This window comes from Drosophila nasuta, chromosome 2R (genome assembly GCF_023558535.2).
Source record: "Drosophila nasuta strain 15112-1781.00 chromosome 2R, ASM2355853v1, whole genome shotgun sequence".
Taxonomy (NCBI): Eukaryota; Metazoa; Arthropoda; class Insecta; order Diptera; family Drosophilidae; genus Drosophila; species Drosophila nasuta.
In genome coordinates this window covers 28,945,500-28,973,216 of record NC_083456.1, presented here as the reverse complement: position 1 = coordinate 28,973,216, position 27,717 = coordinate 28,945,500, and the positions used below count along the sequence as shown (strand labels likewise).

The 27,717-nt window shown below is 38.6% G+C and overlaps 5 protein-coding genes across 7 annotated transcripts; 2 read left to right on the top strand and 3 right to left on the bottom strand.

Moving 5' to 3' along the window:
- Positions 1–22: 22 nt before the first annotated feature.
- LOC132784963 (protein cereblon) lies at positions 23–3,012 on the bottom strand. 3 transcript variants are annotated; one of them, XM_060790898.1, is made up of 6 exons: positions 2,727–3,009; positions 1,974–2,666; positions 1,270–1,915; positions 699–1,213; positions 405–635; positions 25–337 (listed from the first exon to the last, which is right to left on the bottom strand). In XM_060790898.1, exons 1-6 carry the CDS (start codon positions 2,746–2,748, stop codon positions 330–332), a joined length of 2,115 nt encoding a protein of 704 aa, XP_060646881.1. In that variant the 5' UTR covers positions 2,749–3,009; the 3' UTR covers positions 25–329. The 3 variants fall into 3 exon arrangements, with proteins under 3 accessions (XP_060646880.1, XP_060646881.1, XP_060646879.1); XM_060790897.1 differs by having other exon boundaries at positions 23–635; positions 699–1,201; positions 2,727–3,012; XM_060790896.1 differs by having other exon boundaries at positions 26–635; positions 2,727–3,008.
- A 386-nt stretch (positions 3,013–3,398) lies between these two features.
- LOC132785978 (uncharacterized) lies at positions 3,399–4,797 on the top strand. The gene is made up of 3 exons (XM_060792339.1): positions 3,399–3,663; positions 4,181–4,277; positions 4,367–4,797. The coding sequence occupies exons 1-3, from the start codon at positions 3,556–3,558 to the stop codon at positions 4,795–4,797; spliced, it is 636 nt and encodes a 211-aa protein (XP_060648322.1). The 5' UTR covers positions 3,399–3,555.
- A 44-nt stretch (positions 4,798–4,841) lies between these two features.
- Positions 4,842–6,615, bottom strand: LOC132785976 (dimethyladenosine transferase 2, mitochondrial). Its single transcript, XM_060792337.1, has 4 exons — positions 5,976–6,615; positions 5,738–5,877; positions 5,351–5,667; positions 4,842–5,289 (listed from the first exon to the last, which is right to left on the bottom strand). Exons 1-4 carry the CDS (start codon positions 6,496–6,498, stop codon positions 4,842–4,844), a joined length of 1,428 nt encoding a protein of 475 aa, XP_060648320.1. The 5' UTR covers positions 6,499–6,615.
- A 352-nt stretch (positions 6,616–6,967) lies between these two features.
- LOC132785979 (protein NDUFAF4 homolog) lies at positions 6,968–8,010 on the top strand. Its single transcript, XM_060792340.1, has 4 exons — positions 6,968–7,218; positions 7,281–7,372; positions 7,432–7,678; positions 7,737–8,010. Exons 1-4 carry the CDS (start codon positions 7,074–7,076, stop codon positions 7,874–7,876), a joined length of 624 nt encoding a protein of 207 aa, XP_060648323.1. The 5' UTR covers positions 6,968–7,073; the 3' UTR covers positions 7,877–8,010.
- Positions 7,899–9,320, bottom strand: LOC132785977 (superkiller complex protein 8). The gene is made up of 5 exons (XM_060792338.1): positions 9,183–9,320; positions 8,825–9,125; positions 8,533–8,771; positions 8,281–8,468; positions 7,899–8,219 (listed from the first exon to the last, which is right to left on the bottom strand). The coding sequence occupies exons 1-5, from the start codon at positions 9,183–9,185 to the stop codon at positions 7,946–7,948; spliced, it is 1,005 nt and encodes a 334-aa protein (XP_060648321.1). The 5' UTR covers positions 9,186–9,320; the 3' UTR covers positions 7,899–7,945.
- Positions 9,321–27,717: the final 18,397 nt, after the last annotated feature.

Below are 27,717 nucleotides of genomic sequence, written 5' to 3'. Positions count from 1 at the left end.
CCAATAGTTTATCTTAATTATGGTTAAATTTTAATATAACTTGGTAAATCAATCTTAATGTTCGCATACACACACATTTTAGTCCATTCTCTATTCAACCAGTTCAAATTTCCATTCAGAAATAGAAAAACCCAAAAAAGGAAATTAGTATAATTATTTCTAGGAGAAAATTGTGAAACGAATTTTAAATGCTCTACGCTATTTTTGCTAGAGATTACGCAGCTCCAAAGATCCAACGGGTCGACGTCGTCGTGGACATCGACGACAACAGTAGCAGAATAAACAATTGAAGCCGCCGCCAATGCGTTTCACTAGTCGCCAGCCTCATTCTAATTCTCTAGAGACGAGACGCATAAGATTACGGACTACAAAGGTGCTGCCATTGTTGGTTGGCGTTCGCTCACTGGTTCTTCCGATGCGGACACTGGAACCAGCCAGGCCAAAGAAGACCTTGGGCGCCAAATTTGGTTCGACTGCCTTGAATTCCCAACCCACATGCTGAGCGCAGAACTTGCAGATAATAATATGCCACTGATAGCCAGGAAACCAGCTGAACTCGGTGGATGGTTCACCGCTATAGCCAATGGCATGCGAGATGACGCGATAAACCGTATTCGTCTCGTGAATATAGCCACCTAAAAGAAAAAATTCGATTCCGATTAGCTGAAAGTTAGAGACAATAAATTTGTAGTCATTACCTGAATTGCAGTATTGTGTTTGCACGCCATGCTTGGACATGGCAAACAGATCGGAACAAGAGGCCAAACTGCTGTTGCAGTAGCGACAATAGAAGAGCGATTCCTGCTTCAATGTGGTGCCAATGAGCTGCAGTCTTGTGTTCACCGAATTCGTAAGGAAAGTCAAACGCATCATCTTCTCGGTCAGATGCAGATTGCGTACCAACCAAAATGACAATTGTATGGGACACCGGGGCATTGTGTCAATCTTGTGAATTTCTAGCTTCTTGCGTGCCTTCTCTATGATATCCTCAAACGAATACTCCTGACACGCCTCTAGTGGCCAAGGCGTTGTCGTCAACTGATAGCGTTGGAACTTATCCTTCATTGAGGGTATATCACGAAAACGATTCAACGAGCCCATGTCTAGGCATTTCAGCGGCTCGGGCAGGAAATATTCTGGCAAAATCTTGACCTTACTGTAGCACTTCATGGTCGGATTGCGTGCGATATACTGCGGCGGTCTGAAAGGATTTCTGAGCAGCAAGTAAATGAAGCTTCCATCTAGAAATCTACAAATCAATTAACTCACCCTTGTATGTCGTCGCAATTGATAACAATGCGTTGCAGGGCACGAGATTTGTAGAATACCAGATGATTGCCACTCTCGCCCTTCTCATAGATCTGACATGTGACGCCATAAAGCTTGTGGGGATTATCATCGGGTGGCTGCATCAATGGGAAGCCTACGCCAAAAATGACGCCATCACGTCCCGTGTCATTAACTTCTTCATCGATGATGCTGCCATTTATCATGAAGGGCAACACTTCACCGGGAAACAAGATATGCTGGTGCATAAAGATGAGCATGCGATGTGTGCTTCCCACTTCCAAATAATCCACGCCAGGCACACGATTCAAATTGTTGCCAAAATACGAATGTTCTGCTGGCAAATTCGTGTCGAAGCGCACATCGTCGTTCATCTCCGCGTCCATTGCGGGTGTCTCCACTTCGGCTGTATCCTCGGCAACAGCATTGGCTTCATTGGTAACACGATTGCGTATGCGATCCTGGCTAAAGACCATGCTGCGCACACGCTGCAAAAAGTTCTCGCGTCGCAAAAAACTCGAGATTCCGCCATCCTGGGTACGTGCCTGGGACACAAGCATATCGACAGCAGAACGCACGCGGTTCGCTGGTATCATCCAGCGAGGCATGGCCTCTATATCGGAATCATCTGCAAACAGAAACAATTCCAGTAAAAGAAGTTGCACGATAAACAAATTAGAGCTTACCTTCGCTGCCTGGACTACCCAGAGACATGTCGCTGCTGATGCTATCACTGCTGGCGCTGTCCTCAGGCATTTCTGCGATGTGTGGCTCAACTTCCTGATGTGGCTCCGCTTCCTGTGCCAGTTCCTCCAAAGCGGGAGGCGGAGATGCACTTGCTTCTGCTTCATCAGCAGCTGCTACTGCTTCAACAGCAGCTGCTGGTGCTTCATCTGTAGTAGCAACTGGCTCATCTCTCAGTGTGTCGACATCGCGTATTAAATTTGTAAAATCGCTGACCTCAACGACCATGTCATCCACTGCCCTAAGCATATTAGTAAGTCGATCTGTGCTATTGTGATATACTCTATGTGCAGTATCAATTTGTGTTCTAGTATCCGAGGCAGATTCTGCCTGTACCGACGGATGTGCCGCTGCAGCAGCGGTATCAATTGCAGGATTTGACGCCTCGTACGAGGCCGCGTCATGGCCCATTAGATAACTAAGTTCCTCGACCATATTTTCCACTCCTTCAAGCATATTCTCAAGTCGTGCTCGGCTATGTTCAGTTATCGCTTGTACTACAACATTCTCCGCCTCCGCCACGGAACTCGCCTCTGCCACTGTCTCTGTCTCTACCACTTGCATGTCGTCGCTTACAGAAGCAGCGACAGCAAGTGCAGCGTTTGACGCCTCGTTCGAGGTTGCCTCATCGATTTCTATGCGTGTTTTAAGCATATAAGACACTGTAAACTATTGCATAGTATTTTCACACTCACCTGCCGTCTCTTCCTCATCCATTTTATGCGATTATGGCTTTTATTTTTTACAATTTACGACAAGAAATGATTACTCTTGAATTTTCGCTGCAGTTTTGCTGTGTTATTTTGATATGTATACAAAAGCACAGCTGAAGGTTTTGTGCCAGGGTTGCCAAATGACAGCGCTAAGTTACAGAAATAAAATATTTTACTAACGCAGTATACCTTGTTAAAAAATAAAAATTGTAATATATTGCCAACATGGCAGTACTTTAAAAATATTTATTTTTATTAATGTATAATATAATCAGCTGCTGCGTAGTTTCGTTTATAGCAGGCTGGCAGCTCTAATGCCGATTGAACATTCGTTACCAGTCACACTGACCTGCTTAACATGATCTTTAACAGCATTCTGTTAACATATGGATGTGTTTATGACAGTGCTGCCAGCAGTTGCTAGCTAGACATAATTAAAATCGTTTTAAACTCAGAAACTACCTTATGATTTTACATTTATTCAATGAAATTTACATGATTGTTGAGATGATTTTTAATTTAGTCAAAATTCGCGCCAGTTGTTTAATTTCATTTCCAAACGCCGCATGTAGCAGTTAAAAAAGCTAAGATGGTAGCACTGGTTGGTTGAGAGCTAAGATGCTGAGCTTGGAGTTGCTTCTCAGGGGAGCCGAGCTCAGTTGAAATTGATTCGCTGAGACGTTTGGTCATTAAACAGAAATATCAAAGTTGTTGATTTCAACGCGCAAAACAGAGCTATTAAAGCGCGCGTCACCGCAAAAAAGACGACACTATATAATTTGCATTTAATCGGAAGCAAAAAAAAAAGAAAATGTTTGAGTTCCGTTTCTTAATGTTTGGGGTTTTTTTTGGTTTGGTGATTGCACAAATTGCCTATGTGGAGGATCAAGACATAGATAAGTCTAAAAGTAATCTGGAGGTGAGCCAACAAATAAATAAATAGACTCGCATGTATGAGACTAGCTCAGAGTTGATGATAACAACATCATTGAACTCAAGATACAGTGACGAACATAATTATTGGCACATAGGAAGTCTTTATGGTTGATTTGCTTAATAATTTATTTAATTAACAACTAATTTATATAAACAGAAACAGAAATCCAAAAAAAGAGGAAAGATAGCTAACCAATAATGAAAAAGTTAAAAACAAAATTGGTACTACAATTGTATGAAATAAATTATTAAATTAAAAACAAGTGAATACCAATTGGCGGTTTTTTTTTCGCAATTTTTTGGTTGTATAGCTTTTAAAATCTTAAAAATATAAAAGGAATTAATTTGCTAATTGAACATACTATGCGACATTAATTAAAAAAAAATAGCAATCATATTAGTAGTAAAAAATCCCACAAAGTTTAACTATCTATGTGCTTCGTCACTGTACAACACACACACACTTTCTCTCTCATTCTGACCACCTTGCCCGCAAGCAGGGTCGTAAGCCGCTTTACTCCCCCGCCCGCTGCTCCCGCTATCAACTGCTCTACCCGGGCGATCAGCAAAACGACTGGATATGCGATTGCGCGCCAGGTAAGCAAAGCGATGATCATGATCATGATGATGACATAATTGTGCATACACGATTTTAAACACAATTAATTAATTCGTGTACTTTCCAGCTGCTTTGTATTATCCAGAAACCGATGCCTGCTATCCAGCTTATAGGCAAGGCCCCTGTAAAGTAGGTGAGATTCTGGTGCTATACAAGGAGAAGGTGATACCCGAGTGTGTGAACAATCCTTGCCAGCAGGATGGACATTTCATGATACGCGATAAATGCTATGAATTTGGCAACAGCAATCACAGCAGCAATCCCTGTCCATTCAAGGAGTACACCTTTGTGCTGGGCGTCAACCCCAAGACCTTGATGGTGGACTGTGTGCAGCTGTCGATGCAGCTGGAGACACGTCTGGGCGTTGGCGATGAGGAGGCGGCGGAAGCCCCACCTTATTATCACATTGAGGTGGCTGAGAAATGTTTGCCAGGCAGTCGCCTTTACTCCCAAGGAGTTTGTAATGCTGCAGCTGCTGCGCCTTCGAAACAAGTTTAATAATTGCAAAGAAAACAAATAACAAAACTACTTATATATCGTATTTAAACAGTTGTTGACTTTTTGCTTTTTTTGCGACTCTTGGCGGGCTTTGGTGTCGCTTCTTCGGCCACAACTTCGAGCAGTTCGTCGGCCTGATCACTGCTTATATCATCCTCTTCAGGCAGATTGACTCCATCATCCAAGCCGGGTTCATCAGTCACCGCTTCCAGCTTGAGCATCGTATTCTCCAGCGAGGCCAAGAATGAACTCTCACTGTACTCGGGCCACTGACGAAACTGCGTGAAGAGTGTGAGCATTTGGCTGGGCGAGAGATCGCCAAACTGTGTGTAAATGTTAATGTTGGGAAAGAAATCGCTGGTGCTCATTGTGGTGCTGGGCATGGAGTAAGGAGGCAAGTTCTCAACAGCCTGATCGGCAAAAAGGGGCTCCACAGGCGTCGAAGTGTTTTGATTGATTATTAATCGCGGACCACAGCCAGGCACCCATTTTCTGAAAGGGATTTCGATTTAATTAGAGCAACAAGAAGTATGCTTAACTTATCGTGACTCACTCTAAATTGGGTATAATCCGATTGCGACGACTCACTAAGTTCTGCTTGATGAAGAACCACAAGGCAGGCAAATCCTGTACTGCACAAAGCTCATGCAGATTGCGTCGAGGTTGAAACTTCACCAGATACAAATACTCCGGATTGATGGACTTGACCTTGCGCAATTTGCTGCTTTTGGACGGCGTGTGTTTGGCTTGCTGGGGTAGAAAATGTTCACGAGGCACTTTGGCAATATAACGATGCTCGAATAGTATTTGAAACAGCACCGAGGTGGAGCGATAGATCAGATAACCTATGTCATTGGAGCATGTCAAGTGCTGTAAACGAGAGAGAGAGAGAAAGAGCAAGATTGAGATAAGGCATATAGTGTTGATCAGTAATACGCACTATATAAATTGGTGGCGGCACGGCGAGAATCATTTCACAGCGTCCCAAGTTATACAGACTCGTCTGGAAGATCAATGAGTTGATCAGATGCATGAAGAACGGATAGGAACCAACGGCACCTAAAACCAGGGCATTAATATCTGCAAAAGGAAAGGAGGAAATCAATTAGTAAACAGTTTACATGAATATTTGTAATATCAATCTATAATATCGAACCCTTTCCTTCCGAACCCAGTACCTTCAGTGAATCCTTTCTGTGGCATCTCGTACAGCAAATCCGCCACTCTCATGCCACTGTCCATTTTGTCCATAAAAGCCAACTTCCAGAGGCTGACAAAGTCGCCTTGGCGCACTTTGACACGATCCGGATACAGAGCATGCAGCTCCTGCAGCCGTGGCATAAAGTGCTCTGTGGATTCCAGCAAAACAATCTTGCGAAACTGCGTCTCACGATCCAGCAAATGGCGGGTCAAGTGACACGGCCCAGGATTGAGTTCTACCACAGTATCGCATGTTGACTCAGCTAGATGTGGCTCCAGATAACTATTGATTTGCTGGGCTGCTTGTGCATCCGCTACATACATTTGTGCGGCGCTCTTTTGCTTCTTGGCCAGCAGCTTCTCTGGGAATTCGGTGCTATAGCGACTCATGCGTTCCGCTTGCTCGGCACGCTGCGCCTTGGTGCTTTGATAGCATGCTGCGGTCATACTTGGCAGGTTTCTGACGCCGCACAGCCGTAGGCTAAAGCGCAGTGGTATCATTTTTAGTTAATACTTTGTAATTCTTCGACTAATTATTGGCTAACATCTGCAACGGTTTGTTTATATTTACAGCACTCGCATTTAAAGGCGCACCTGTCAACACTAATGCTGAATCTGTCATTTTGCAACACGGTTTTACGGTTATGTTTACAAATTGCAATCGTTCCACAGCTGTTGCAATTTTAATTGGGAAAACGAAAAGTTCTTTTATTTTTGTTTAAAATAAACCTTTTTGTTAATAAATAAAACTACCAAGATAATTTCATTAACGCCAAAGCTAATAGCTGCGTTTTTCAATTTTTTAATTGAAAGTATTTAAATAAATAACCAGTTTCTTATTATTTTGGTTAACAGCTGCGATGCTTTGTTTTTGTTTACACTGTGGACTGTAAAGCTTACAGCGCTCACATTCTTATGCACGCTTTCCAACACAGTCTCTGTTGCCCCTTTGCAGCACTGCTTTGTTGGTTATGTTTACAAATTGCAGTCGCTTCTCAGCTGCTTCAATTTTAACACCCAAGAGATAAACACACTTTTATTGTAGAAATTATTAATTAAAAATAAAGAAATTGGTCATGGGCAAAGTTATGTCGATGGTGGCACGGAAAGCCAATCGCTTCAATGTGGAGAATCGTGCGCATCGTGTGCTGGAACGGGAAAAACCAATGCCGGCGCCCAAATACGAATCCAATCTGCGGGACATGGAGCGCACTCTCGAATGTGAGATTATTTCTGTTTTTCAAATAATTATTTACTAAGTTAACAATTTTTGACTATCGCAGTGGATCCCAAGTTTGTGGACAAGCTAAACATAAAGGACGATGGCTTGAACACACGACTAAAAGATGTTTATGTAACATCAGAGGATCAATTTGTGGGTTAAACACTACCCAATACCAATAAGGATATTAATGTTATTTTATTAATCAACAGATCGAGCGTGTTATCAAACGACAAGCGGCAACAGCAGCCAGCGAAGAGAAGCAGGAACGACCGCTGCCTTTGGAGCGCACAACGCCAGATGACTTTGAATACGGTTATTTGGAGCCGGAGCGTGTGGCACACGGACGTTGCACACTGCGACAGGCGCTGCAGTTCATTAACGATCATCAGCTGGATCCTGAAACATATACGGCCAGTAAAATTGCAAACGATTACAAATTAAAGCAGGAGCATCTTGGTAATAATACTTAAATATAATGATGACAGTTAAAAATACAATATATTTTTGCTTACAGAGAATATATTGTACTATTTTAAGACCTTCAGCGTCTATATACCGGACCAGAAGTACAAGGATACGTTGCTAACGCGTGCTAAGCAGGAACTGTTGGAGAGGAAGTCGAGTTCAGAGGATACTGAGAGTAACAAACCATAATTAGGATAGCAAAAAGATATAATTGTTATTAATGTTAAACCTATGATTTATTGTACAACTTGCAAAGGATCACACAATGGCATTGGGTGGGCAATAGTAAATATTCAGCGACTTGTCTTCCGAGACAGAAATCACTTTATCATTGCCTGGACTATATTTAACGCCCCACACTTGATCCGTGTGTTCATTGAAGGTATTCAAGCATTTTCGTTCCGCTGTATCCCAAACTTTGACGCTGCGATCGCTGGAGGAGCTGGCAAAGTGTTTGCCATCCTCGGAAAAAGACACACAAAGCACCCAAGAGGCATGGCCAGACAGAGTGCCCACCACGTCGGAATGTGCGCTGTTAAAAGGGAAGAAATTAATACAAGAAGATAACGAAGTTGCCCTAAAGCTAAGCTTACACGTCGTAGAGCTTCATGTGCCCGTCGTCCGAACCCGTGAGCAACATTTGAGAGTTTGGCGAAAAGCAGAGGCTTCTAACAGGCATCGCATGACCTTCAAGAGTTTGTGCTACTTTGCCAGCAACCACATCAAAGATGGTAATGATGCCATCGATAGCGCCATTCGCAATATACTTGCCATCAGGACTCTGTAAAGGATTTCAAAAAGAATTTAAAACGTTTCTAGGCAATCTTCTGCTTTGCTTTACTCACATATGCTATACTCAACGTATATTTGCCATTCTGGGCGTCCAGCACCTGCTCTGCTTTGCCCGTTTCCACGCTGTACATGGAGATCTTGCCATCGTTGAGGCCTGAGATCACATACTTGTTGCAGGGCGAGAAGCCCACAGTCCACAAATCCACAGGACCAAAAGTCAACTTGTGTTTCTTTTCGCCCGTTTTGGCATCCCACAGAAACATGCTCGAGTCCAGCGAGCTGCTGGCAATTGCTGCGGGAGAATAAATTATAGTTAAGGTTGCTTTTTATCTTGGGCAAACTTACTTTGCCCATCGGAGCTGACGGCCACGGAGACAACGCCAAGAGCATGGCCCTTCAATTGATGACGCAGTTTGAGTGTGTTATCCTCACGTAAGTCCCACACCTTAACCAGATCATCTAGTCCGCCACTGACAATGAAATCCGTGGGTTTTGGCTCCTTTTTGTCGAAATCAAAGGGATTTTCCTCAGCCGGTTCATCAATGTTTTCATCGTCGGCATTTGTTGCCGGCTCCGGGTCGCGTCCCCAGGCGCATGCCCACAGTGCGTTGTCGTGTGCGTTTTCCTCTTTGTGCAGCAATGAGAACTGCAAAAGTATAAACAATTTACACTAAGCACTATAGTTTTATGAAGTACTATTTACCATTTTTTAAAGTAAAATTCAATTATCTTTTTGCAAAAAAACAATACACGCTGGTTCCGCGCTGGCAAATAAATTGAGTTTTTAGCTAGCTGGAGTGTGTGGAACTAGTTCGTTTTGGCTTAACAACAATCCCATATGTTTTAACATAATGTTATTTAACATGACTTCTCCAATTACAGCCTAACAGCGCTACAATTTGAGTAGCACTTTAAATTTTAAGCAGAATTTTGGCATTAGATTAGAGTAATGTTTCGTGTTATTTAAAGCAGCAGTTAAGTTTAGCATTTTATTTTTCATTTATGATTGCAGCTAGCTTGTTTGCATATAAAATTTGCAAGTTTATATGCTTGGTATTTTTTCTAACGTGCTTTGTGCATTTTCGAGTTCGCGTTTCGTGGTCACACTGCCGCCAGCACTAGTGCAGTCGAAAAAAAACCATTGAGCACGGTAGACGCGACGATTTGAAAAACGACAGTGTGTTTTTAGAACCAAAACAAGTGTAAGTGAAGCAAAGCTGAAGTGCGCTCTTATATGTAACGGGATCTAAATCAAAATGCACATGCACAGTTATATAATTACAAAAAATTTGAATGCTGAAAGCTAAAAGCAGCGCGCTGCTGTTGCTGCTGTCTCTGCCCAATATACATATGTGTATTTATGTGTATGTGTATTAGTGTATGTGTGAAACGAAATACGCTGCTGCTGCTGCGTCGCGACTGCCGCCGTTGACCAACAACCAACCAAAACCCAACCAACCAACAAACCAAGAAAAGAACCCAGCAAATGAAAAAAGAAAACGAATCGAAAAAAGACCAACGCGTGCTGTTTGCTATGCTGCTGCCGCCCGCAAAGCAGACAGAGGAGAATTTGTCGCCGCCGTGAAATAAGAAGCTCTCCTCGCTGAATGCGGCGGCTGCATAAAGAATTATAAATATTTTACTATACATATCCGCGTGTCTGGAATTCAAAATAATACAATCGCTGCTCTCTCTTTCGTTCTCTGCTCACTGCGTGTGTGTGTGTGGGTGTGTGTTCCTTTGTGTGCGTGTGCAGTTTCATTTTTTTTTTTGTTTTATCTTTTCATATCTTTCGTCAAAAGGCGCAAAGCAGATGATTCATTTTGAGCGCTGCCGCTCAGCTGTCGGCGTCTGCTGCTTTTTTTTGCACGCGCATCCTGCTCACACACACACACAGATTTGCACGCATTCGCACACACACGCACAACCTATTCGCCTATTTGTTAAATTAACCGAAAAACGACGTCGACGTTGTAGTCGTTTCGCCCCCTTTCTCGCCCCCCATTTTCGCCGCCCATTTTCGCCCCGTCTTCTTCACAGCCGGCTGTGCGCAGCAAGCAACAAAAATACCAAAAACGCCGCCGCCCCAAAACTAAAGCGCCTGCTTTCCATTTCCATGTGTATGTGTGTGATGTATGCAAGTGTGTGAGTATAAACGTGTGTGTGTGTGTGTGTCGGATTCGTTGTCTGTTGCCTGTCACTTCTGTCTGCTCTCCGTTTATTCACAACGCTGTGTCTGCTCTTTATGTTTGTTTTATTGATTTCCATTCGCCAAACTTCCCCCCTGCATCTTGCTCCCCCTTCTATAATAACTATTTGCTCCTCGTTCGTTGTAAACAAAAACTGCAACCGGTTTCCACTTTTTTTTTTCTTCTTTTCTGCGCAAACATTTCTTTCGTATTTATTTATCCGACGTCGTCGTCGTCTTTGTTGTTGTTTCTGCGGTTGTTATTATTATTGTTAATTTGTTGCTGTTGCTTAACGCGTATCATTCTCTGTCTTTCTCTCTCTCACTGTCTTCCCCCAACAACAACAAAAAAACAGCAATTTCAATAGTTCAACAGTTGTAAAATTCAAGTTTTATTTAAAGGTGAGTTATCAACAAATTATACCCACGTATTAAATTAATACCTTTACACACTATTATTTTTTTTTCGCTTTTTGTTGTGGCTTGAAATTTATTCTTATTAATGTTCTTTTATAGTTTAGTTTTATTTTTTAATCGAGAGAATTAATGGAGATTAGTAATTTAGTAGCTATATCATATATAAGAGCACTTAGGGGAGCTTTCATAATATTAACTGATCAAAGTTTACTATGGGGAAATCATACTACAAAGAGAAGTTCAAGGTGTTGTATATATACATATATTTTTTTTTATCTTTTCAAGTATTTTCAAATTCAAAAATTTAGTTGCATTTTAGGTAAAAAACTTCTCGGGTCAACATTAATGTTAAATGAAAAACTAGGAAGGTTTTCAATGACTAAAGCAAACTTTTCTGATTGGCACATTTCCACTTCTTGCATGTTATCTTTTTGACAGTTATCCATCACAATTGCGTTTGCATTTTAGTTGAACGCACTTTTAGCCTTCATAAAGTGCATAGAAATAAATGTGAAATGGCATTTTCACATCGTATCTGAACATCTGTAGCATAGAGAGAACATTGTAAGCGTTGCCTTATTGGACACATGAATGTTTGCTTCTCTGCTCCCACTGAGGCGAGGTGTACAAGAAAGAAACTAGACCATAAACATAAATGTCATTCACGGGCTGTGCCATTAGCGTAAAAAAACAGCAGCAGAAGAGCCGCTGAAAGAGTGCGTCGACTGCGAGAATCCAGGGCAAAAAAAAGAAAAAAAATAACAGAACAAAAAACGAAATAGAAATATGTGTATAATCGTATGTAACTCAAGGAAAAAAAACTTGAGCGATAATAACTGAAGGAAAACCCTGAGTCCAATGACTAAACTGCAGTCAAACCATTCTATGATTTATGCAGAGCTGTCGGAAGTGTGAAGAGAATTGTCTTCCATTTTTTTGGCAAAGATAATGAAAGAAAAACTGGAGCAATTTTGTAGTGAGGAAGCATTCCATCATGAGGTCAACTCAGATGCGGAGATACTTTTGTATCTCGATAGTTTTTCAATGCAGCAGTCAAGGATGCGTTTAAAGCACTTGAGACTTGGCGAAGAGAGTTCAATATGTGGCACTTGAGATCTGAAGACGCAGATAGATTATCAACAAATAAAAAAGAGTCTAGTATATGAACTTGTAGTTAATTGCCCGAGGCGTTTTTCTTCGGTTGATGAACTTGCAGCAGCAAGCAGAAGAAGAGAGTGGCAACTAACATATATACATATCTATATATAAAAAGTACATATATGAGAAGCAAGACAAGCAACTGCATTATGCATGCTGCTGCACAGTTCAGGACAACACAACTCATCGTCACGTCTGATAACAATAACTAAGTAAAAAACGTAGCTATGGTAAAAAAAAACGAAGTGAAAGAAAAAAGTGTACTTCAGAGTCGCACATCGTATCTCACGCTTCGTTTTATTTGCATTTAAACGTCGCCGCGGTCGTTGCTTGAACTCTGCAGCATTAGTTGGCGATGTTGTTGTTGCAGTTGTAGTTGCTGTTGCTGTTGTTGTGGCTGCTGACAGACAACAACAGACAACGTGGCAAAAGTAGCTTTCCTAGCACTTGCCACACTTGCTACTTGCCACTTGCCACACTCAAGGCAAAAGGCGAGGACACAAACAGCTCAACACCCAACGCGTCAAGCGTTTTCCCATTTAATTTGCTTCATCTTTAACAGAATTTCGTTTTTTTTTTTTTTGTTTTGCCGTTGATAAGATAATTGAAAGCTTATTAAATTTTGGCATAATTGTAATTAACGATTTTGTTGTATGCTGGTTTCCTTTTCATAAAAAGCTATTAATGGTCTCTTGGCTAATTGGTCAGCACACGAGTTGCTAAACACGTTTGTTGATTAGGCCGAAAACTACCAGAGACTAGGTCATAAATACGCACAGCAGTCTAGCTAGTTTCAATCTATAATTACCACTGGGCTGTTTAGCATTGGGGTGTTTAGCATTATGGAATTAAAGTTCTTTTCAAGATTTAGTTCAACTGCATTTTCAGAATGTCCTGCAATAATTTTCTGGTTAAAGAGCTAAGTTTCGATCCATAATTACCACTGGGGTGTTTAGCATTAGGATATGCAAATAAACTTCTTTTAAAAATTTAGTTCAACTGCATTTTCAAAATGTCCTGCAATAATTTTATGGGTATAAAGTTCAGTTTCGATCTAAATTTCCCACTGGGGTGTTTGGCATTGGGATGTGCAAATAAAGTTAACTTACATATTTAATTGAAGTACATTTTAAGAATGTTCTTCACTCAATTTCTGGGAAAAGAGCTAAATTTCGATCTATTTTTACCATTAGGGTGTTTGACATTGGGATATGCAAACAAAGTTATCTTTCATATTCGGTTGAAATAAATTAAAAGAATGTCCTTCAAAGAATTTGTTTGTAAAGAGCTAAATCTCGACTTATAATTAGCAGTGGGGTGTTTACCACTGGGATATGCAAATCAAGTTATCATAAATATTGAGTTCAAATAAATTTAAAGAATGTCCTACAATAAATTTCTGGATGAAGAACTAAATTTCGATCTAAATTTAGCACTGGAATGTTTGACATTGGGGTGTTTAGCATTATGCAAATAAAGTTCTTCTCAAAATTTAATTCAACCACATTTATCGAACTTATAATTACCATTGACGTGTTTAGCATTGAGATAAACAAAGAAAAGTTATCTTAAATATTTAGTTTAAATAAATTTAAAGAATGTCCTGGCATCAATTTCTATGAACTTCCCACTGGGGTGTTTAGCATTGGGATGTCTAACAAACACTGTTAAACTTTAAAATGTCCTGCAATGAATTTCTTGATAAAGGAAGCACTTGACAATTGAGTGGCTTCATATAAAATAAAGCGTTTGTTTGCTGCTGCTGACGAAATTTGATCGGTTGGAGAACTGAAAAGAGAGCTCTAAAGTGTGAGCATGTTTGTGTAATTAAATATCAAAGTTCTCTATTAACAATAAAAAAGCCAAACAAATTGGATAAGCACGAAGGCCAACTTACTGGCGCGTCATCGATGACTTGTCTAAAGTTTCCTTTCTTTTCTTTACATTTTCTCTACTTCTATTTCTATTTCTACTTTTTTTTACACTTTTGCTATGAAAAGAAACCGCAAAAAATTGTTTATCGTTGGCAGTTTGCTGCTCATTACATCGAGTTCGGTTTTCGAAGGCCTTTTTTTGCTGCCTAAATTCGATTTCTTTTCCCAATGCCTTTCACGTGACTCTGTGTCTGTGCCTGTATGTGTGTGTGTGAGTGCCTTTTCATTAATTATTAATCGCATTTTTATCGCCATAACATTGGACAAGTGAAGGCGTCAATTGACTGCTTGGCTCGTCGTCGTCGTCGTCGTCAATGATCAGCGGCAGCAAACACTTTCACACAGCAAACACTTTATCAAATGGCTTACATCAGCAAAATGGCCATTTTCCATGTCATATTTTTAGCCGCTTTTGAAGTCTGCAGCAGCGAGGACAGCGGACAGCCTGCCAGCCAATTGGACACACCTCTCGCTCCCCGGAGAAAGAGAGGGGCGTGGGGGCGGTCAAGCATTATTAATTAAAAGCCCACAGGTTGCAAAAGCTGACAGTGCTAATGGCCATGACCTCCAGCTGTTTGTAGTTGGCCATTGTTGGCGTTGTCGTTGTCGTCTTTCGTTGTGTGGAAATATTTTTCATATTTTCCCATTGCAAAAAATACAAAAATTGAAATTAGTTTCCCAAACACTTGTCGAAAATATGTATTATGTATTATGTGATGGAAAAATAAAAAAGTAGTAGCTACTTTGCTTGGCTTTGCTTTGGTCACGTTACCTGTAACGCCCGGTGTTTTCAGCATGGCCTTTAATTTGAGCCAAGTTTTCCAGTTTGTTATGAAAATGTATCGCGTTTTGCCGCCAAACAAGCATGGCATGCAAATCAGCCAGGCGTAGACACTCGCATTCATTCACTCACTCACTCACTCACTCACTCACTCACTGATTCATTCAGTCATTCTCTTGCCTGGGCTTTTAGTCGTAAATATGATTAAGTTTTTATGCTTCGACAGCTTCTGGGCTCGGCTTGGCCCAACTAGCTGTGCAAGTCAAGGTGTTTTGTGTTTGTTGTATCTCAAAAGGTGCAGTGCGAAGTGCTTATGAATAATATTTTCAAATAGCGAATGAATGCACTGTCAGAAGGGGAAACAAAACTCACGCGAATCGAGCTTAGAGAAGAGAAGAGCAGAGCACAGACCTTGATTCTTCTCTTTCCTCTGTGGCAAGTTTAAATTTATTGACCAAACATTTCGTTGTCATGATTTATTGGCATAATAGATTTGTATCTTCCAACTGAGACGATTGTTGTTTGAGTGTTTGTTTTCTTTTCGGGGGGAACGTCAATTTCTTGATTGGATCGGGAGTCAACAAAATAGAGCATTGTTTTGTAATTTCCCACCGAAGGCCAATCAAAAAACGAACACTTTCAATTCTGATGTGTTGACAGCCGCCTAAGAACATTTTGCGAATAATGTTTGACGGCATTACGGAAACGTTATTATGCCTATATAAATAGCAACAACAGAAGCACTCAAAAAAAAGAAAAAGAAAATTGCCATGTCAATTTGAATTTCAATTTCGACAGCCACCCACCAAGAACGGTAGCCGGAATCTGTTGGGAATCATCATTAGATTGTTTATGCCTCAAGTGTGAATCACATTGCCTAATTATATGTATGAGAAAATCGCAACAGATGACGTATATCCCACTTAAATGAGACCTTGACTAACTGCATACGTAAATCGAAAATATATTCAATAGCAACTTTGAGAGAGCGATAGAATGTAGTATATAAAGTAAGGTATCATTAATGGTTGTTATAACTAACAAATTGTTGATAATTAATGCTGACTACAAGTTATTAATGCATTTGTATTTTTTCTACTCTCTTATCTTTTTAGCAAAAGGAAAACAAAAAAAAAGCGAAATCAATTATTGGTTATCATTTTTTAACTATCTCACAAATGTTGTCGGCCAGCAATTTTGCAATTTAAGGTGAGTTCATAGAGCAAAATATCAAACTGAAATTCGATTTATTGATATGTGTGAGTGCATTTCTCGCATTCTGTTATCGATATATGTGCATAGAGCTGAACAGTTTTGTGGCAAGGTCGCCTCACCCTTTGTTTTTTTTTGTTTCGTATCGATTTCAATCGTAGCATTTGACCTGAGCTACAGTTGAGTGATTGCAACTGCGGTCTGTTGACAGTTGCCGTTATCAATCTATGTGTCCAAAATGGATGAAAAAAAGGCGGCTAACTCTTTTTCGATCACTTTGCCAGTTGAGTTTTTAATTAGACAAAGTGCCAAATGCAGTTGGCCAATTGCCAAGGCATCGAGAGCGAGAGGTGCAAAGTTTATTGGGCCAATAATACGGCCGATGAGAAATACTATATAAATGTTGCTTGAAATCGAAAACGGCCCCAACAAAATACTATTTTTAATCGACGATCTAATGACATTTTAATTGATTCCTATTTGCCGCAGCTGCCGTTGCAATGTTGCAATGTTGCAAACAGCCTTCGGTTTTAGTTTTCAATTCAGTTTCAGAAAGTCAGAAAGCACATTTATTTATGTTATGCCTCGCAAATTCAATAAGCAAATGTGCGAAATTGAATCAAAAACTTTCCTCAAGTGAAAACAACGCAATGCTGTTTAGTTCTCTTTCCGCAAATACACTTTGCATAAAGTTGAGTTGTTCAACTATGTTGTAGCAAAAGATACAAAAGTATCTTGTATTTATTTCTCAATGGTAATCAACAAATATTAACTTGTTTAATTACAATGAAGTAATTGTTGATATTTCTATGCTAAAGTAGGGCATCTGTTATTCGTTTTTAGCTCTATTGTTTGCTTTTCTTAGCAGTTATCACTGTTGTTTGCTGCTAATATTAGCGTGAAAAGCGGCGCAGCTTGCGATTGTTGCATGTGACTGTGGCTGGTTGGTTGTGTGTGTGCGTGTGTGTGTGTGTGTGTGTGTGGTTGGTTCTTCTTGGTTCTGGCGCCGCAGCGTTGAACGTCGTCAATGCCTCAGTGAAATCCAAAGAGATATTTGCACAAAATCTCGACGAATACTATTTATCTATCTCCTCTGTACGTATTTTATTGTTGCCCCTTTTCTGCGCATTCTGCGTTTTTGTTGTTGTTGGTTTTGCTGCTTTTATTGCGTTGTGCTTTCTAACATTTCCTGTGGTTTTTTTTTCGCTTTTTATTCACAATTAATTGTACAATTTTCCGCGCGGTTTTTATTCAAAACTATTTCTGGTACTAGGCCCATATATTATATACTATACACACACACTCACACACACATTTAGTGATAGTCGTATTTTAATTATAAAATTTCATAATACCACACACAAGTTTAGGCAAGTTTATTGAACCAGCAACAAAGCACATTTCTCTAATTGCTGCCGCTGTTGTTGTTGTTGCTGTTGTTGCTGTTGTTGCTGTTGTTGTTATTGTTAACTGCCAAAATGTTTGATGGCTATTTATGGCCAGAAAGCAAGCTAGCTTTGTTGATTTTTTAATGCCTCGCATAGGTCATTGCCACCAGAGGCAGCCACAACTCTCGTTCTACGTGCAACATGACGAATATAAACATTGGAACTTGTCTGGGCTGGGGCCAAGCAGCATGCTAACATATGCATATACTATAGAAATATGCTATTTACAAGTTTCAGTGCAGTTTTAGCCATGGCTAACTGCCCACCTGCAATGAGTGGATCTCTCTCGCTCCCACTCTCTCTCTCTCTCGCTCTATGTTTAACGCCCCTGTAATAATACTGAATAAATCTTTAAGCCAGTTGTTCTATATTCATTCAGTGGGTTGGCAAATATTACAAATATTTTACATGCTTAGATATGAGTAATGAATACTGCAAAAATACTGAACAATGTAATAGTACTGAATATGTAGGGATACTGAGTAGTGTAATAATCCTCATTTTTGAGAAAATACTATAGAAATAGATACTGTAATTATACTGAGTGTTGAAAAAATACTGGATACTAATATAAAACTGAATACTGCAGTAATACTGAGTATTTCAAAAATACTGAATATTGTTTAAATACTAATGAATTCTGTAAAAAATACTGTATACTGTAAAAATACAGAGTACTTTAATAATGAATACTGAAATAATGCTGAATTGATCAAGAAACCAGTTGTTTTATTTTGATTCAATAGGTTGGCAAATATTTTACGAGTTGAAATAATTAATACTGTAAAAATACTACCGTACTAATAATGAATAGTATAAAAATACTGAATACAGTAATAATTAAGAATAATGAATAATACTAAATACTGTAATAAATTAGAATACTAAAAAAAATACTGAATATAGTATTAATACTGTATACGGAAATAATACTGAATACTATAAACATTCTGAATCGATAAGGGATTACAGTATTTTAATTTCTATTCAAGTTTTAGTTAAAGATTGCAAAATTGCAAAAAAAAAAATTGAATATTTTATTTAATTCAAAATTGTTTAAATTCAACGACAGCTAAATTTATTAGAATTTTAGGGAATATACAAGCATTTTAGGTATACAATCTAGTTTCTAGAAAATTTAAAAATAATTTTGGATGTTGAACAGATTTATGATAATGTAAACAAAATGAGATTTTTAATGTGCTCACTCATTCTTGGCTTTATAATAGTTTTACCATTAGCTAATCGTTTGCATAATTGGTATTATAATTGCTTTAATTGTGATTAAATTGATTAGCAATTATGATTAGTATTAATGCCCCCATTATGCTAATTATAATTATTGGCTGAGAATTGAACTGAGTCGTCATTTCAATTGAAAAACGCTGATTGTTAAAGAATTTTATATTTTTCCATATAAAACAGTTTTATTTGATTTTTATGTAAGAAAAATTCCCACTCCAGTTAAAATAAGTGTCAAGCTGTATTAATGTATTAACATATTAAACACAAAACAATAACAACATTACTTCAAGAGGAATGTAATCACAAGTCGCTGTGCTTATCGCCAAATGTAATTTGTAGTTAATTCTGGGCGCTTTATGGCGCCAATTCCAAATATAATATTTAACTCTGGCTGCTCTGTTGAATCAGCACTCTATGAATATTGCACACCTCTGGAATATATAAATAAATACTGTTGATAAGGTCACAAGCTAATCAATAGACTAATAATCAAAGACAAACGTAGCGCTATCAGCTGTGGCCGCTTTGAAAGGGATCGCAAAACGTGGGCGCGATAAGAGCTTCGTTTGTTTCCCATATTTGGGTGAGAGAGAGAGAAACCTTGACCAACTAAATTGGGGGCCAACAATAAAAACAACATCAGCTGTGCGCTGTGAAGCGATTGCAGACCATATAAGGCTAAAATGTAGGGCCAGCAGTCGAGTCTGTTTTTGGCCAAATTGCTGGTCAGTTGAACTCGAGTTGGAGTTGAGTTTCGATTATCAATTGGAAAGTAGTCGAAGAGGCAATTGACTTAATAAACGGGGCGTGGACAATGCGAATTGTGGGCAGCATTATATTTGCAGCGGATAATTGGAAATGCATTTTTAGAAGCTACTGCTAGAGAGCTCTCAAAGAGAAGGTTGCTTTGGGTAAACAAGTTTTTGTGTTGTTGTTTCTGGTTGCTGGTTGCGCATGAATCATTTTTTGTTTTTATTTTGCTTTCCACAAGAGCAGAAAAAGGTAACTAAACTATGTACACACAAAAACCAAAACACACACACACAAATACAGCTATTTACAGTTAAAGGGCAGCGTCGAGTCACTGAAAGGGAGAGAAATGGAGCGACGACTTTGCTCCGTTTATGACGTTTGCACTTAACCCCAACATGGCACAGTTATTATTCTCTTTTTTTTAGTCGAACTGAGCTTTCGCATGGCGGAAGTTGACGCAGAGGCGAGTTGAGTGGGGTGGAGTGGGGAAGGGGAGGCAGGTAAAGGCAACCAAGCGAGAATCATCCACAGCTACACGTACCTCAATTGTGCCGTTCTTTCTCACATTTGTGTTCGTTGTTGTTGCTGGCTGCTGCTTATTGACGCTTGAATGCATTACCAGCGGATATTGGCAGCAGTCGGAGACTCAGTGCAGCACCCAATGAAGCTTCCAAATTCAAATTGCAGCCAACTGGCGACTAACTGGCTCTGCTGCAATGAGCTGCTTGCAATCCATATGACGTCAGTCAGTTGCATTAAATGAAGTGTAGGCAATGTTGAAATTGAGACAATCGCTTAATGGCGGTAATGCTGATGCAGTCTGATCGACTACATTGACTGATTGAGTCGAAAGTTTCGTCATTAGCACTTTAGGCTTCCGTTTTTCGTTTTAACATATTCAATATGATATCTAACTTTGAAAAATGTATAAATCAATACTCGCTGATTATTTGTTTGCGCATTCCTCAAATATTTATACAGAGTAGCTGCATGTCTAGCTTACCCGCAACTATTGCAGTTTTGTGTAAATTTAAATCGACAAGCAATAATGATAGAGATGATGACACTGAGACGAACTGTAAATGAGAATAATACTGATGAAACATTGAAGATCCATCAAAATTACTTATAAATATTTGCTTACAATTCCCAAAAGATTGTTACAGAGTAACTGTCTGTCTATAACACTCACTTTACTTTGTATCTTTTGAGAAATTGTTGTAAAAGCAATACGACTGAGACAAACTACAAATGCAGATAATTCTGTTGTTCATTTTAAATTTCTGCTGAATATTAGTTGAAATTTCCTAAATTATTGGTACAGAGTAATTACCTGTCTAGTAGACCCTACACTAATACATTTTTACTTAATATATTTCTCTAAATTATTGATTGACATATTAAGAATAAGAACCTATAAATGCGCACAAAAATTTCATCAGAATATTTGTTGAATATACTCAAACTATTCTTACAGAGTAACTAACTGTCTAGCACACCTTTCGCTATTGCAGTTTTACTTATTACCTTTTGCTAAATTGTTGTAAAAACCATACGAGTACAACTAGCAATTTTTTGTGTGGCTAAGCAAAAGTATTATTTAGAGTTAAGCAGAAAAATAAACAACATCGGGGGGGAAAAAAAAAATAAGTCGTCAGTGGTTCATGGCCAACTCGTGCGCCTAATAGCTGCAAACGTTAGCAGCCACAAATAATTACAACAACAACAGCAACAGCAAATACAAAACAACAACTGCGCCATGGAATCTGGCCAATGAATCAGAAAACGCTCCAGAAATGGTTCAGCACACGCCAACGCAGCCAAAATCTGCACACGCGATGCCCAAATATCGAAAGCACACACATGACTCTATAAAATGTTTCAAGTGTGTTCTGGTTGTGTGTGTAAATTGTGAGTGTCTTATTCTCGTTGCTGTTGTTGTGGGCGCAGATGGAGCCACGCCTACGCATTTGCAATGCCTTTCATGGCAAAGTAGCTGACAATTTAATAGACAACAAAAAAGTGTCGAGCAAGCGCCAAAAAACTTGACAATTATAAACAGTTTATAAACAAACCAAGAGAGGGAGAAAAACGCAAAGTCAAGACAACAAAACTTTGGCCACAGGCAAGGTGAACATTGAGCTGAGAGCTAAGACACTTAAGACGCTGCACGTGCGCCTAAAAAGTGGGGGATTATAAATGCTTGCGAAAGAGAGAAAGACATAATCACTGTCGTCGTCGTTTGGGGTTAACAAGCTTTGATAGCCTGGCCAATTGTGACAGTAATACATTCAAATCTGTTGCTGAGGTTACTTTGAAAGTCAAGACAAGGCCTGACATTGCAGCCACAAAATGCAGAATTAATAATCAATTCAAGCAGTGAACAAAATCAATTTGCTTTCAGTCATTGATTTATTTTTAAACTTGCTATTTTTAACAAGTTAGATAGCTACAGTTGAGTGTGGCGACACGGGCTACTTAATTTCAATCAGTATTTTTGATAAAATATAGCAACGAAATATACCAAAAAATCAATATACCAAATGCTTGATACGGTATATTTATATATTACTACTAACATATATAGCAGATTACCAACCCAAGCAATTAAAATATTTTAATTAAATATACCGGAAAGGTATTTCAATATATTATATTTTGGTATATCGATATACTACTTCTACCAAAATATACCATAGACTTCAATGTACACTAGATTACCAACCAAAAGCAATTGAAATATACCAATTAAATATACCGAAAAATACTTAAAATGCGAATTCGGTATATCTATATAATACTATTACTACAAAAATAGACTTCAATATATACCAGATAACCAACTAAAGTAATTAAAATATATTAATTAAATATACCGAAAAAGTACTTCAATATACCATTTGCAATATTTGGTATATTGATATACTGCTTCTACCAAAATATACCATAGACTTGAATGTACACTAGACTACCAACCAAAGCAATTGAAATATACCAATTAAATATACCGAAAATACTTAAATACATCAAATGTTTGATTCGGTTTATCTATATACTACTACTACCTTATATAACAGATTATCAACCCAAGCAATTAAAATATATTAATTAAATATACCTGAAAATTATTTAAAAATACCAAATGCCATATTTGATATATTGATATATTATATTGCTTCTATTAAAATATATTGCCAACCACGGCAATTAAGATATACCAATTATACCGAAAAATACTTAAATACACAAAATGCTATATTCGGTATGATGTTAAATTAAAATACCACCAAAATATACAATAGAGTACAACATATACCAGATTGCCAACCAAAGCAATTAAGATTCGACAACCATAAATCAAGCGAAAGAAATGAAAACCTTCGATTTAAGCAAAAGTCGGACAAATTTGTATGGAAATAATATACAGTTTGATTTATGCATGCATATACCTGGCTGGCTCAGTGAGTGGGCATTAGATCGTTAAATCTAAATGTGGTGCAACATGTCGTATGAGTAACATGTGGAATCTATTCTAAAACAGCGACACAACATTCTTGCGTAAATTGCAAATGCCAAAGCGTAGAGCGAAATTGTGCCAATCGCCAGAAGAAAGCGAAAGCGACAACGAAAATTTATCGATAACTTTGTTGGCACAGCAAAATTACGCAACTTCATTTTGAGAAGCTGGGAAAATTTGTGTATGCAAATGTCATGACATTTATGTAAATTTCAGCAATACAATAAATATACTACAATATGTATGTGAATACTTCAATCAATCAGTCAGTCAGTCAGTCGCGCTGTCAATCATGCGATATAATTTAGAATTGTGCCACCGAAAAAGTTCACTAACCGAGCGCTGAAAATGTGACCTAAAAATGCTGTTGGAAAATACATTTTATGTGTGTGTGGTGAAGTGCAATATTCTGTCAGCTGAGTGACAGCAACAACTAGCCACGATAATAATAATAAAAGTAGTAATAATAGTGGACACAACATACGCGCAATAATAATGTTGATGTTGCTGATGATGATGCTGGTCAAACGCTAAATGAAATATAATTTATCGGATTAAATTTATGACAATTTCATGCTGTAATGCGATGAAGTCGAAAGATAGTGCAGGTCACAAAACTGAGAGGCAGACTGATGCCTAATTGAAGGCAGCAAGCGAGTCGAGCATTAAATTACTAGCTCAATCAACAGTGGCTAGAATTAATTGCTGAAGACTCGAGAGTTTTAGATAGTGTATCTTTTAGTCGTTATGCATTCCTTCCTCTGTTGTTATCTCTGGTACTTCCTTGTAGTTTATGGAGTGTGTGTTGCATGTGCTGTTGTTGCATGCCACAACCGCAGCAGGCATAACCGAAAACGAACTGCACAAGGCGCCCCACATAGATAGATAGCTAGATAGATACTCGTGCAATATCATTACATCTATTGTAAAGTATTTTGCTGGCCTCGTCGCGTTTTTCATTTCTCCTCTGGCTAGTTGACTGACTGTCTCACTGACTAGCTGACTAGCTGACTGACTGACTGGCGTGTGCTCACTCAATTAGCGCCCAGAGGACCGAAACCGAAATAAAAACTAAAACCAGCAGCATTTGCAGTTTGCACTGTGTGTCTTGTGTGTTATGTGTGTGTGTGTGTTGCCAGTGGGCCGAGGATTGTGCAAATATTTGCCGCTAACTTAACTGCAAATGAAATTGTCTTACACACAAAAAAAAACTACAAGCATATTTTTGTGTTTTTTTTGGTTTTTGTTATGCAGCAGCCAAACACACAGCAATTGTTGCTGTTTTAAAAATATGCCCCCAAGCATTGCAAATGCCAACAACGAACAAACGAACAACAAAATACATTATGTATAAATAGAAATTGAATAAAAATACTTTTGGTTTTCATTTGGCTGCACTTTAAATTGCATTGCGGTGGGTTGCTTCAATTTACTTTCGATGCGCAACTGATTGTCTCTGACTATTGTTATTATTAACATCAAATCAAGATTTTCCCAACTCTCATCTATTAAGAATTATTGCAAACGGCAGCTGACAAATTTCACAATAAGAAGCGATATTACTCATACGACGTGTCAACCTGATGATTATCATATTAATGTGCAATTATCAACGTAATTGCTGTAGTTAGTCAGTGTATTTGGCGAGATTACTCATACGCACCGTGTGCCAGTGATTTTTCAGAGCCTTTCACATAGCAATTCCAAGGAAAAACGAGACAATCTGTGTGTATGTGTGTGTGTGTGCGTGTATCCGTATCTCAATTAAAGAACAATTATTGTTTTGCTTTGGCAAATATTTGCAGCATGTGCGCAACTTAAATGAGGCGTCCAAATGCAACAGTCGATGTAGCGCAGCCGACGTCTGCCAAAGGCACGTTTCACTTTCATTATGCGCAGACACAAATACAGAAATATATACGCATATATATGTATATATATATTTGCTTGCAGTCAGTCGACTTACGCACTTGGCCAAGTCATAAACCTGTCCAAGACATCACATCAGAGACTGAGATTCTCTTCATGTGGAGTTGCTAATGCATTTGAAAGTGAAATTTGCTTTTAAGGAGCGACATATGTTTGCCATTTGTCTTTTGAGAGTCACACTTGGCCGGAAAAGCGCGACGCAAAGTCTGTGATGTTTAGAAGTGTTGCAATCTGTAGCTGCTGTCTGCGTTTATTTTGCCAAAATACAATATCAAATAAACACTACGAGACTCTCTCGTTTTTTGTTTGTTTTTGCGCCATTTGCTGTCGATAAATGTTTGTTTGGTTTTCTGCTGCTATTGCTTTTGTTATCGTCGTCGCTGCCACAAGGCAGCTGGCAGTTCGCCTTGCTGTTTTTTGTTTTCCATTGAACTGACGACAATACCAATTTGGTCTATCGCTTTCCGGTCTCATGTACATATTTCCAGCCTTTTATGCCTAGGCATGAGCAAGCATTTGATGTTGCTGTGGCTCATTAAAGCGCATTTTTCAAATGCAACGTGACATTTTTCAAGGTTGTTTTTGTTGTGCGCAATTCATCAACAACATTTGCGCTGACCAACACCAAGAGATTTGTCATGCAGGCAGTCCGCATAATTAAATACTTTCACCTGTGCTGCAAGTGCATATGCAGATACACACACAATCGCATATGAAGACATAGATACTCACTTACTTCATGGCCAAAGCAGCCCAAAGCTTGGCAAAGCCAATGCACTAAAAATAGGCGCATTGCCTTTGCCAGAGACAAACATTTTTTAATAGCCGCTTTTCACGCACGGTCGTTGAGCCATTGCTCAACTCGGCTGCAGTAGTATAACCCGAAGTATGTCCCGTTCACACCCCACACTCACACAGTTATATGTACATACCATATGCCATAGACCTGCTGAAGACATGAAGACATCAAAGCACCAGCTGGCTGCCTGACTGCCTGGATAGATGCGTGAAAATGGCGATTTATGCACCTCGAGCTGTGTCGCGTTTTGTCGCCTTTTTGGGGTCGCCTCAAGTAAATCACCAAGTGCGCACTTTCCCAGCCAACAAATGCACTGAGCGAAAACAAACTGAAATCAGCACATCAACTAACATAAGTAGAACTACTTCAGGAGGAGCTGATAAGTTTTAATTAAAATGATTGCACAACTGGAGCAGTTCCCTTGAAGCATTATTAAAGCTGTAAAGTCAGCTAAAACTTTACAGGGAATAAGTTCAACAGTTTCTTCATAACTTTCATTTCAGTTTTATTCATAAACTTATTGAACTGTTCTAGAGATTTTATTTCACTTTGAACAATAATTTCTTTAACTCTAAAGTGACATAAGTTAAGCAGAAAATGCTTTGAATAATTAATTTTATCTGAAATTAAAGCTGTAAGTTAAAATGCAAATAAGTCAATTGTATTAGCATTATTATATTTTTATTCAAAAACTTATGAGGAACTATTAAGACTAATTTCCCAGTTTTTAGCTAGAAAATTGCTTAGGCAGTTTGTTTTAATTTTATGTTATAAAAATCAATAACATTTTAACTGAAATCAAAGCTGTTAACTACATTAAAATGACAAGAAATAAATTCACTAAGTTCTGGATAACTCCCTTATTTTATATTTATTCGAAAATGTATTCAACTGTTCCAATAATTTTCTTAGGGCTACAACTGATTTAGTTAATCAATTTGGAATTTTACTTAAAGGTATACAATTTTTGACTAAAATTAGAGCTGAAAAGTAAGCTGGAATAAATTCAATAGTTACGGAAAAAACTTTATTCCAATCTTTCATAAACTTATTCAACTGTTAAAGGAATTTAACTTAAATTTCCGGAACAGTTTATTATTCTAATTCCCTAATAGTTGGTTTATTCATTTAAACTTACGTAGTTTAAACATTATAGAAGCACTTTCTACTCTATTCTAATGAATGTTTTATCATACGATATCTCAATTTCTAGCAAAACATTTAAATGTTATTTGATCAGCAATTGCAGCAGCAGATGCAGCTACATTTTCCCCATTTGTATATTCTTTTTCTGTGTTATTTTGATGTCGATGCAGATGCAAGAGTTTCGTTGCAGTCTTTTTGATATTTTTAAACAACAAATTTGAAACCGCGGCGCACTTTTCTAACACATCCGTTTAGCATTCAAGACTGTTTATTTTCTAGCTTGTTTATACCCGCTACCCATAGGGTAGAAGGGTATTATAACTTTGTGCCGGCAGGAAATGTATGTAACAGGTAGAAGGAGGCATCTCCGACCCTATAAAGTATATATATTCTTGATCAGCGTCAACAGCCGAGTCGATATAGCCATGTCCGTCTGTCCGTCTGTCCGTCTGTCCGTCTGTGTGTCTGTCCGTCTGTCCGTCTGTCCGTCCGTCCGTATGAAACACTGGATCTCAGAGACTATAAGAGATAGAGCTATAATTTTTTTTCGACAGCATTTGTTATGTTTGCACGCAGATCAAGTTTGTTTCAAATTTGTGCCACGCCCACTTCCGCCCCCGCAAATCAAAAAAATCGAATAACAAGCGTAATTTTAAAGCTAGAGTTGCGAATTTTGGTATATGCAATAATTACTGTAATAGTTATGATTCC

Bases quoted from the DNA above. Each gene is read 5' to 3' on its own strand.
- LOC132784963 (XM_060790896.1), bottom strand. From the start codon at position 2,748: ATGGATGAGGAAGAGACGGCAG. The intron at 2,667-2,726 runs GTGAGTGTGAAA...AAACACGCATAG, and splicing joins GGATGAGGAAGAGACGGCAG to AAATCGATGAGGCAACCTCG. The intron at 1,214-1,269 runs GTGAGTTAATTG...CTTGCTGCTCAG, and splicing joins AATTGCGACGACATACAAGG to AAATCCTTTCAGACCGCCGC.
- LOC132785976 (XM_060792337.1), bottom strand. From the start codon at position 6,498: ATGATACCACTGCGCTTTAGCCTACGGCTGTGCGGCGTCAGAAACCTG. The intron at 5,878-5,975 runs GTACTGGGTTCG...TTCCTTTTGCAG, and splicing joins ACAGAAAGGATTCACTGAAG to ATATTAATGCCCTGGTTTTA. The intron at 5,668-5,737 runs GTGCGTATTACT...TCTCGTTTACAG, and splicing joins TGCCGCCACCAATTTATATA to CACTTGACATGCTCCAATGA.
- LOC132785979 (XM_060792340.1), top strand. From the start codon at position 7,074: ATGGGCAAAGTTATGTCGATGGTGGCACGGAAAGCCAATCGCTTCAAT. The intron at 7,219-7,280 runs GTGAGATTATTT...TGACTATCGCAG, and splicing joins CATGGAGCGCACTCTCGAAT to TGGATCCCAAGTTTGTGGAC. The intron at 7,679-7,736 runs GTAATAATACTT...TTTTGCTTACAG, and splicing joins ATTAAAGCAGGAGCATCTTG to AGAATATATTGTACTATTTT.
- LOC132785978 (XM_060792339.1), top strand. From the start codon at position 3,556: ATGTTTGAGTTCCGTTTCTTAATGTTTGGGGTTTTTTTTGGTTTGGTG. The intron at 3,664-4,180 runs GTGAGCCAACAA...GCCCGCAAGCAG, and splicing joins AGTCTAAAAGTAATCTGGAG to GGTCGTAAGCCGCTTTACTC. The intron at 4,278-4,366 runs GTAAGCAAAGCG...TGTACTTTCCAG, and splicing joins GATATGCGATTGCGCGCCAG to CTGCTTTGTATTATCCAGAA.
- LOC132785977 (XM_060792338.1), bottom strand. The intron at 8,772-8,824 runs GTAAGTTTGCCC...ATTCTCCCGCAG, and splicing joins CGTCAGCTCCGATGGGCAAA to CAATTGCCAGCAGCTCGCTG. The intron at 8,469-8,532 runs GTGAGTAAAGCA...AATCCTTTACAG, and splicing joins ATACGTTGAGTATAGCATAT to AGTCCTGATGGCAAGTATAT.